General features: G+C 40.3%; 2 protein-coding genes across 2 annotated transcripts; one reads left to right on the forward strand and one right to left on the reverse strand.

Annotated features, from left to right (window-relative positions):
- Positions 1 to 1,622: 1,622 nt before the first annotated feature.
- On the forward strand, positions 1,623 to 3,755 carry LOC114458885 (uncharacterized). Its single transcript, XM_028441267.1, has 2 exons — positions 1,623 to 2,148; positions 2,549 to 3,755. The coding sequence occupies exons 1-2, from the start codon at positions 1,754 to 1,756 to the stop codon at positions 3,753 to 3,755; spliced, it is 1,602 nt and encodes a 533-aa protein (XP_028297068.1). The 5' UTR covers positions 1,623 to 1,753.
- Positions 3,756 to 6,306: 2,551 nt separating this feature from the next.
- Positions 6,307 to 8,367, reverse strand: LOC114458886 (homeodomain-interacting protein kinase 2-like). The gene is made up of 8 exons (XM_028441268.1): positions 8,158 to 8,367; positions 7,888 to 8,064; positions 7,585 to 7,766; positions 7,339 to 7,462; positions 7,096 to 7,215; positions 6,916 to 7,008; positions 6,579 to 6,748; positions 6,307 to 6,484 (listed from the first exon to the last, which is right to left on the reverse strand). The coding sequence occupies exons 1-8, from the start codon at positions 8,365 to 8,367 to the stop codon at positions 6,307 to 6,309; spliced, it is 1,254 nt and encodes a 417-aa protein (XP_028297069.1).
- Positions 8,368 to 11,457: the final 3,090 nt, after the last annotated feature.

Raw genomic sequence — 11,457 nt, forward strand, 5'->3', positions numbered from 1 at the left:
AAAACCAAGAATTCTTCCCATGATCCTAAAATTTATGTTTTGGGAGAAAAACTACTGACGGTCCCCAAATATAAATATCTTGGACTGGTGATTGATTCACATTTCACCTTTAAAGCGCACGTTGATAAGATATGCAAAACAATCAATTTTAATCTTTCAAATTTTAGATCAATCAGGTATGAAATGTTAACTGAAGACTCAAAAATGTTTTTACACTCAATGATTTTTAGCCATTTTAATTATTGTCTAACAAGCTGGTCCCAAGCTAACCAGAGTACTTTAAGGCCATTAGAAACCTTATATAAGCAAGCTACCAAAGTAATGGACAAAAAAACAAAATAATACCATCACTGCTTGATTCTGGAAAAGTTCTGGACAGATCTTCACAAATTTGCAAATCTATGCTTGATGTACAAAGCAACACATAGTTTGGCTCCTGTCCCCCTGTGCAGGTCTCATCAGTCAGAGGAACAGTAGTGAGCGGCTCACTAGAGGCTCTGTCAGAGGTGACTGTGTGATCCCTCTGCGTAAAAGCACCTTCATTCCGTCCGTCTGGTCCGTTAGAGGAACCAGAGAGTGGAACTCACTACCAGAGACTGTTAAACAGCAGAGCACATACAGGGCTTTTTACACCTGCCATCATTAACTGTGAGCTGTCGTGTTTGTATGCTTTGTTTAAATTACGACTACAGTGGTCAGCTTTTTCCAAATACATTTCATTACAATTATTTTTTATCGTCAAAGTCAATTACAATTACGTTCTAATTGACTAAATTTCAATTAGAATTAATTACAATTACTGAGCCTGCAATAAATAACCTAATAATTGTGTTAGCTTTCTCTTAGCATCTCAAATATCTATCATCTCATTTATTTCCTATCTATTGGTTACCTTGTTAGGTTTTATAATCAATGAAAATATAGGTTTTAATATTTTTAGTGTGGGCGTCTGAGACTTTTATGTGTCAGTTTACCCATAGATTTACATTTTTATTAAATGGTCAAATGTGGGAAAGCTTGATATGAAACATATTTTAATAATTGTTAACTACATATGTGTAGAACTGTACATAGAACTGTAACATGGTTCCCCAGTTTTGTGTTAAATTATTATTGTATTTGATATTTTTTCATAGCATTTTCATGGCAAAGTAATTTATCGAAACTCTATTACAATTTAATTACAACTACGCATTATTGTAATTACTTATCAATTACACAATTACAATTGTAAATGACCCCAACCCTGCTCCTATGAATCTCTGACTGTGAAAAATCAGAGGCCATAAATAAGCTTTATAAAGTCAAACCCTTTGTGTATTTCACACATTTCAAACACTGGGAAACTAAAACTACAAAACAGCAAATAATGAACCTTTATGTTACACACACACACACACACACACACACACACACACACACACACACACACACACACACACACACACACACACACACACACACACACACACACACGTAAACAAACATAACTCAGAACTCTGTTGTCATGACAACTCTGTTTACATTACTCCTTGCAACAGCCAATAGAAAAAGAGTTATCTCCTGCTTTCATGTTCTAAAGCTCTTTCATCTTCTCATAGAGCTCACAGTGTTCACTCGTGTTCCAATATAAGCAGTTCTTCAGCATCTTTTCTTCATTGATCGCTATTTCTTTGACATTTCTTTGACTCATTTACTTTTGTTCATTATTATCTGTATATTTCCTTCTCTGAGTGTATTTTTCTGAGCATTGATGGAGCTTTTTCAAGAAGGCACCTATCGTCCCATCGGGGTGCTGTTCGACACTCCTGTTTATAGACAGATTTTTCAGAACTGTTGGCATATGCCCTCCTACAAAGTTCATGTAGCTATGGTGGCTGAACTCCTGAGGTTACAGAAGGAGAACCAACTTCTGTCTGAGGTGACTCCTGAAGACATGGCTCGACACCTCCATGTAATGAGCAAACGCAGTCTAAGGGTGCAGCTGCTGGACTTTCAGCTGCAGGAGTACGATAACGATGATGATGATGAGGTTAGGATGCTTCTCAGCATGGCGAGGGAGGTCAACGACAGCATGAGGATGAGGGATATTCAGCTGGATGCTCAAAGGCTGATCAGCGCTCCAGAGCTCATGCCTCCAAACTTTATGTGAGTTACATACAGAGGTGTAAAGAGTAGTGATATATCCTACTCAATTACAAGTACAAATGCATTTAATTGTTGTCTGGTCGTTTCATTTTTTATAGTTTAACAATGTCCATTGATCATTTTAAATGAAAAATAATAATAATTTTCTCAGTAATGATTGGGTTTAAAAATGCAACGAATGACTTTATTTCTTGAAAAACGTACTGAAGTACATGTAAAATTACGGATTTAGAAATATACTGAAAGAAGCACAAGTACCCATAAAATCAACTCAATTACAGTAACATTAGTATTTGTAATCCATTACTTTCACCTCTGGTTATATTTGACAGACATTTGCACTTTAAACACCTGCTGCTTTGGGCTGTTTTGAAGCTAACTTTATGATTTCATTTCATAGATCAGCAAAGATGAAGCGAGAGGCAAAGGCCATTGGGGAGGCGCTCACTGAGAGGCATCAGCAAACCTCCTGCTCTGAACATCTCCAGCAGCCCCGGGACGTGGTTTTGGACGTGGTTCCAAAGGTGCTTCAGGGCTTGTGGGTGCCTAAACCAAGGTTGTTCCTCACCATGCCTTCCATGAAGCTGGATAAGATGGCAGTTGGAGTCACCAAAGGGGTAGAAGATGGTGTTCTAGCTGCTCTAGGCTCCACCACGCATGAAGTCAGCATGTCCCGCTCAACCAGGGATGAGATGATCACCTCCATCATAAAGACACTTCATGAAGCCTACCCCGAAGACATCAGGAGGAAGATGCTGAACTCATTTTCTCCACAGTTGATGCACCACGTTGCTGAAGTTACAGCTGAACAGATCACAGCTTTGTTTCAGCCTCAGGGGAAACAAGATGATACCAAGTTCCTCCCTGAGGAGCCCACGTCTCTCCCTGACGAGACCACGTCCCTCCCTGACAAGACCACGTCTCTAAGTGAGGAGTCCATGTCACTCCCTGAGGAGCCCACGTTCCTCCATGAGGAGCCCACGTCCCTCCATGAGGAGCACACGTCCCTCCCTGACGAGACCACGTCTCTAAATGAGGAGTCCATGTCACTCCCTGAGGAGCCCACGTTCCTCCATGAGGAGCCCACGTCTCTCCATGAGGAGCCCACGACCCTCCATGAGGAGCCCACGTCTCTCCATGAGGAGCCCACGTCACTACACGTGGAGCCCAAGTCTCTCACTGAAGAGCCCACGTCCTTCCATGAGGAGCAAACGTCACTCCCTGACAAGACCAAGTCCCTCCCTGAGGAGCCCACGTTCCTCCATGAGGAGCCCACGTCACTCCATGTGGAGCCCAAGTCTCTCACTGACATGACCACGTCTCTAAATGAGGAGCCCACGTCACTCCATGTGGACCCCAAGTCTCTCACTGACATGACCACGTCTCTAAATGAGGAGCCCACGTCACTCCATGTGGAGCCCACGACCCTCCATGAGGAGCCCACGACCCTCCATGAGGAGCCCACGTCCCTCCATGAGGAGCCCACGTTCCTCCATGAGCAGTCAGCAGTGAAGGTGGAGGAATCTCGAAAGAAGAAAAAGAGTCGAATGAACCGATTCATCAGGTGGATGCAGAAGAGGCTCTTCACCCGCATCCATCCTCAGTGACACAAACTATTTTTCCAACAAATATTTTAACATTTGTTGAAAAATGTGGAAACATTAATGACTTTATGTTACAACCTGATACAATCACTTTGTAACAATGTACCATTTTTTGTGAAAAAAATAAAATAAAATGTGCAAAACAAAACAGATGAAGTGATTTGTTGATTTAAAACACACATGAATTATAACCAATAAGGGATTAACAAAGATTAATGCTTGATAATGATTTTATAGACATAGTAAAATAGATTATAAATGAGCTCAACAATATTCATTATTACTGCCTCACTAAAAATAATAATGCTACATACTTAATTACAATGGTAACTGAAGAGAAAAAAAGGAGAGAAGAGAACTGCATGAAGATAAGAAATTAAAGACAATAAAAATAACCAAAGGAGAGTTCACTCAGACACCCAAACCTCCTCCAAGCTCCAAATCTCCTCTTTGTCAGATATTGTAAGTTATCTGGATCAGTGATCCTGGTACCAGGATCATTCACACAATAATGGCTTGGAACAAATCTATATCCCACTAACTATCATACAGTAGGTCACAATCAGTGCTTTAAATTAACTTTTTAGATCACCAGCCAGCATGGCTAGTAGATTCTTAAAGTTATAAACCCACCAGATTTTCCACCAGCCAAATTTTTTTCTAGAAAAAAAATAAACTACATTATGAGCCACAGAATAGATTTAAGCCTTCAAGTGTTTTAAAAATAGTTTTTAATTCAGTTGATTGCAAAAATACATCAAAATAGTAAAAATATATACATTTATTTTAAAAACAATGCTGTAACAAAGCCTAAAAGGTGCAATATGGAACTTTGGGTGTGTCATAGAAGTGAACCTTTTATAAAGTATATTCTCATAACTTAATAAACAAACTTAACTCGGATGAAAATTGAATCCCTGGAACACTGTTTGAATTTAGAAAGAATTCAATACTAAGAATTACATGTACAGTAGAAAAAAATGTTTTATTAACATGCATGATCTTCAACTGTTAACAAATCCCACTCCCCACAAACTGTGTAATGCACATTTTAAAGGTGAACAAAGCATTGCAGTTCCGCTTTATATAGACCACAACTGTGTGATTTATATGTAAAATGGAACGATTTAAAACCATGATATGTCCCTTTTAAGAGAGAGGTCATTTAGGTTAGAGAGGGACCGGAGAGGGTCCCATTCCTCTTTCAAACACTCCCTCTATGCCTGCTTCTTCCATTGTGTGTTTGCTCCTGTACTCCTTCTGGCTTTTGTCTTGCAGGTCCGTGGGATCCTTAGTGTGATCCTTAGTTACAGAGTCTCAACAACTCTGTCTCCACCCTTTCCTCTGCACACACCCAACACAGCATAACGTGGATGGCTGTTCATCATAGGAATGGGATCCACACAAGGTTCCTGCTGCTTAACAGAAGGTTTTTCTTGCCGCCATGATGAATTCATGTTGGGTGTGGGATACATATGTATGTGTATATACGTATATATGCATATGTGTGTATCCATAAAATGAAGAGTCCGTCCTTATGACTGCTCTACTGTAGTGTCTTGAGATACCATAGGTTATGATTTGGCGCTATACAAATAAAAGATTGAGATTGATTGATTGAGAGATCCGCTGCACCTATACAGTGAATAATTGATCCAAGTACTTCTTTCATTGTTTGTGGCGAACAATGCCCTAATTATAATTCAGGTCCTAATTGTCTCCATCATTTTGATATATTCAGTGGGTGATAGAGGAGAGCAATCCCTGTCACCTTTTAGAGAGCAGAGGCCCTTTTTCATTTTGATGTGCAGTTTTGTTAGCTACACCCATGGCCGACCCTTTTCATTGTTTTTGTACTGTGCTGAGCTCTTCCATAGGAAACTGATTATGGACAGATTCAAAATTATTATGACTGTTCATAAATTATTAATATTTTGTCAGATTTTATTCCATCACAAATGTTTTACCAATTCTAAATATATGATTTATTATTATATCAGTGACATTATTGTTGAAGAATTGCATGAGGTGAATAGACAGGACAAAGGCCACATGGACTCCTGGTAACCATAGGAGGAAGTTTAGATCATGCTACCAAGTTGGAGTTTGGAATTAGTTTTGAGGCCGACATTGTATTGGGCAATATGCCATAACCCTTAGTGACTTATAAAAACAAAGCCCCTTTTCATTTTGTTCCAGGAGATTTAGCAGCTCTGCAGAACTTTTAGCACACTGCAATGTCAGGGACTTCCCCGAAGAACTAAAAAGAAAATGTTTGAGAAAGGGGTCAAAACTATGAAAACATTAACAAGGCAGGTAAGTCATGAATATTTATTGTAAAAATGTGGCTAAAAAATTCATGCAATAGGATTATTTACAAATACAATGAAGTAAAAAAATATACTAAGATTATTCATTCAATACAGTTACTTAAAAAATACATTGAAATAAACAAATTTACAAAGAAATACAAAGAAGAACAAGAAAATACTACTCAGAATATCTACATTTACCAATTGCATGATAGAGGGTACTTGGTATTTCAATCTTTGGGCTAATATGCCACAATGAGTCCACATTTGTTGTGTTCATTGAAGAGAGGGTACTCGGCATCCCAATCGTCAGGTAATTGTACCACAATGCGTCCACATTTGCCATTTTCATTATTAAGAGGGTACTCGGCATCCCAATCTTCAGGTGAATGTTCTTCAATGACCTGTGCCTCGGTTTGACTAGAGGAAAAATAAAAGAAGATTAGTACAAAATTCAAAAGAACAACAAAATGACCTTCATCTGCGTGATCGCTTTCACAGTGCAGTTACTCACTGTTCTCTGTTGTCTGGCTCCTGGCTCAGGTATGACCCTGTAATGTAGGGATGCTGAAGAGCATCAATGGGAGAGATTCTCTCTTCCCCATCCAGATTCAACAGTTCTTTCAGGAACTCGATGAAGGCCTTCCTGTCTTCCACCGTCTCATTGTCCCCTAGTTCAGACATCTGGATTAAATTAAACAGAGTTCGGTCAATACACTAGTTTATACCTCTCTTGCTCATGTTAACGATAATGGTGAGTAAATTCAGCTTATAAACATGTCTGAAGTAGGTTAGATTTTAAAGAAGAGATCTCTAAGTATTTGAACTCAAATGTCATAGAGAACACTTACATAGAGCAGGTCATCTAATGATGACAAATGTGGACGATATTCGGGCCACTCCTCAGCTTGTCTTCTGTTCCTAGAGGTGTACTCTTCTGGTGTCTGAGGAAACACAATGACAATATAAGGGGTTTAAGATAAGTTTAGGGCAACAGTCAAGGTTCAACAACAATAAAAACTATGTTTTACCAGCAGCCTCCATCTTGTGCCCAATTCATCCACCTCATGACAAAAGAACCTCTTGCTGTATAAGCCAAAGTGGAGCTGGTACTTTGATGGCATTCCCAGCATCTCCACCATGCTCTGCATCTGCACAAAAAACACACAATTATACACATTAGGGGCAGTTCTTCAACACTTTCTATACCTGTAAAAAAGAGCACATGGGTAATTAAATGAATGGAGGGATGATGTATAGAAAAGACAACCTACCATGAGGTATTCACAGTGGACAGGAAAGAGGTTGTCATTTAGGAAGAGGAATGCCAGCGTGCAGCCCACTCCCCACATGTCAATGGCCCCCGAGTAAGGAAGGCCAAGACAAACCTCTGGGGCCCTGTGAAGCAAAATGAATGAAATATACTTCAGAACTCTATATTTTAGCGTTAAGTACCAACACTTTAAAAACACACGTTTGTTCCAAAAACCCATAAGTCATTCAGGGTGACATCCTCATACCTGTAGCCGATGGGCTGATGTCTGAGCCCGGGCATGGCGGCAGAGATGGGAGAAGCCATTCCAAAATCAATGAGCTTTACGCTGAATGGACTTTCATCAATGTTGACCATCATAATGTTGTCTGGCTTGATGTCAGTGTGCATTACTCTTACAGCTTTTAGTCCCTGTAATGCCATCATCAGCTGCAGGGACACAATGAGAAAAGACAGGATGAGAATGGAGTTCCTCTTATGGAGCTGTTTAAGCTCAGGTTTGAACTCAAGGCTTTCCTAATCAATCAGCAAGAAACAAAAAGATTCATACCTGCTTTGCAATAGGACGGATGTGGTTGACGTTCAGTGAACGAACCAGGTGGAGCAAATCCACGCCCAACAGCTCAAAGACGAGGCACTTATAGCCCAGGTATTCAAACTGCTCATAGAATGTGACCAGATTGAAGTGGTCAGCATTCAGAGAGCTGATGGTCTTCAACACTGACAGCTGGAGGGAAAAAAAGGACAGTTAGATCACCTTCATATCACTTTACCCCAAAAATTCATAGTTAAAGTTCTGTTGAAGGCACCAAACACTTACTTCGTCCTCCACATCTTGAAAATACTCCTTCTTTAGGATTTTTACTGCCACCAATTTGCTGCTGTTGTGAGCACGACACTTGGCAACTTTCCCAAAGCTACCTTCTCCGATAAACTCTAGGATTGTGTATCGAGTGGAGGGGCTGTGGAGGGCATGCCCTACCATTAGAGCAGTCTCTCCCAAAGTGGGTCCAGGGGGCCGCGATCGCATTGCAGGGGGGCCGCAAAGTGTGATCCACAAAATATATGAATTTCATAGAAAAATATTATTTTAAATTAATTATTTAAAGTTATACATTTTTCAATGCAGGACATTATTCGGAATTATATACTGACAGTTAAACTTATTGTAAGTAAATTTACAAGTCGCTAAAAATAGGTCGGAACTATAAATAATAAAATAAAGGGGAGGAATTAAAGGCGAGGGGACGCATGAACGGCGGGAAATAAGTAGCAGTCATGGACCGATGGCTGCTCGGCAAAAAGAAGTCTACTGCTAATTCAATTCAAGATTATAATCAAGATGATCATCAGGATGAGCAGACAAAAGAGCCATCAAAGAAACGAAGACAGTACTCGAGTGAGTATCTGTCGCTGGGATTTACAAGTGTGGGACCCGATGACAACCCTCGCCCCGTCTGTGTCATCTGCACTGAAGTCCTGTCAAATGAAGCACTGAAGCCGTGTAAACTGCGTCGCCATTTACAAACCAAACATGGACAATTGTTGTCCAAGCCAAAGGAGTTTTTTGAAAATAAGTTACGAGAATATATGACACGTAAAAAAGCCATTCAAGCAACATGTGTGACGGGAGGTGAATATGCCAGAGCTGTGGAGGCATCTTACAAAGTGGCTAAATTAATCGCACAGACTGGAAAACCTCACACCATAGGAGAGGACCTTATTTTACCTGCTGCTAAGGAAATGGTCAGTGTGATGATTGATGATAAAGCAGCAAAAAAACTGAACGTGATTTCATTGTCAGATAACACTGTGAAGCGCCGTATCGACGACATGGCTCAAGATGTGTTAAAACAACTACTGGCCCGAATTAAATCAAGTCGTTTCTTTGCTCTGCAAATTGATGAATCCACTGATATTACAGCCTTGGCAAACCTGCTTGCTTTTGTCAGGTACGAACACAATGGAGAAATACACGAAGAGTTTCTGTTTTGCAAGCCTTTACGTTGAAACACTACGGCGGAGGCCGTATTTGAAGTCATGAATGAATTTATGGTTGCAAACGAAATCGAATGGGGGAAATGTGTGGGACTGAGCACGGATGGAGCCCGGGCCATGGTGGGAAGATTGAGTGGAGTTGTAAAGCGAGTTAAGGATGTGGCTCCACTGCTTACACCTGTCCACTGCAGCATCCACCGAGAGGCTCTGGCCACAAAGACTATGCCAGCTAATCTTAAAATGGTTTTGGATGAAGCTGTAAAAACAGTGAATTTCATCAAAAGTCGTCCTCTCCAGTCCCGCCTGTTTGGAATTTTGTGCGCAGAGCTGGGAAGCAAACACCATCAGCTCCTGCTACACACTGAAGTCCGCTGGCTTTCGCGTGGAAAAGTGCTCACACGGCTTTATGAGCTCCGTGACGAAGTGAGAGTGTTTTTTGTGGACAAAACGTTTGAGCTGTCAGATCGATTTTGTGACTTTGTGTGGCTTTCTACATTGGCCTATTTGGCTGATATTTTTGAGCATTTAAATGGACTAAATCTGTCACTCCAGGGAAAATCAGTGACCGTTTTTCAAGTCCAGAACAAGATTGAGGCTTCAATAAAAAAGTTTGAGCTGTGGGATCGGAGAGTGGCACAAAACAACTACGAATCCTTCGATAGTCTTTGTGACTTTTTACGCACCGAGGAGGAGAGGATTCCCAGCGTTGTGGCGAGCTCCATTAGCGCGCACCTACAGGGCTTGGGGACGCAGCTGCGCAGCTACTTTCCATCACTCAACAAGCAACACAACTGGATTCAGAACCCGTTTGTTACCCACGACCAGGAGACCATCGCAGGACTTGCATGTAGAGAGCAGGACAACCTTGTGGAATTATCGTGTGATAGCTCATTGAAACTGATCTTTGCAGAGACACACCTGGCATCTTTTTGGATGCGCATTTACGCGGAATACCCAGAGCTTGCCAACAAAGCCCTCAGGCTTCTCATGCCTTTTACAACCACATATCTGTGTGAAACTGGCTTTTCAGCGCTCGTGGGATTAAAAACAAAATACAGAAACAGACTGGACGTGGGGTCAGATCTTCGCCTAAAACTGACCTCAATCCAGCCGGACATTGGGACATTGACAGCAGCAATGCAGCACCATCCCTCTCATTAGGTGAGCACATTTAATGACACCACGCAATCCAAGACTAAAATAATTGTTCTTACACAGCGTTTGCTTTAGGACTTGTGTGAAAGCAAGATAATTAATTTTCTTTAAAGCTTAAATGTTCATAGTGGATCTGCGTGTTTATTTTCTGTGGGTTGCCATGTTGGGGGTGCCATGTTGGGATGTTTCCGCCTTGAAATCCCGCGTTAGTTCGTTTTTGCGGGAGTTAAACGAGAGTTTAGTGAGTTCTGCAGTGGGGATGCTTGTGTGACATCCGTGTATGATTGTCCTGCTGCTCTGAATCCAGCAATTAAAATTACTTTTGACAAACCTTCAGTAATCCTTATTTCACATCTCATCCTCACTACAATATCTTCTGGAATTTTGTTCATATTTTTATTGTAAGAATGAATAAGTTGAACCTTAAATAACACTAGGTGCTTTTGCAAGCTTTAAGACTTAATATTGTTTTCTGTAGATTAAACTTTTTTTTAAATAAAAAATATGCTTTTGGATTTTCTCCTAACTAAATATTCACAGAAAAATAAACCGCTTTAGTCTTGTTCAGGGGTAGGCAACTATTGTCACAGCAGGGCCACAAAAATGGGATTGTCTGATCTGAGGGCCACGATATCAACATGTATGCCAGTATTAAAAATAAAAAAACAATCTGAGCATTAACACAGGAAATAACAAAGGGTTTTGTGGTTGTTTGCATTGTTTTTGTGTAGTTTTTAGTCATTTATCTGTCATTTTGGGAATTTCTGTTGGCATTTTGTGTATTTTACGAGTCAGTGTGTGTTTTTGTTATTTGTTTTTTGCCTGTGTGTTATGTTTGCATTTTGCACATTTTTTGAGTTTTTGTTGTGTCTGTCGTTTTGTGTGTATCAAGTCTTTGTGTATTTTTATTGTTGCTTTGTCTATTTTTTATTGACATTCTGTGTATTTTGCCATTTTTTTTGTCTGG

Source organism: Gouania willdenowi, unplaced genomic scaffold (genome assembly GCF_900634775.1).
Source record: "Gouania willdenowi unplaced genomic scaffold, fGouWil2.1 scaffold_201_arrow_ctg1, whole genome shotgun sequence".
Classification (NCBI taxonomy): Eukaryota; Metazoa; Chordata; class Actinopteri; order Blenniiformes; family Gobiesocidae; genus Gouania; species Gouania willdenowi.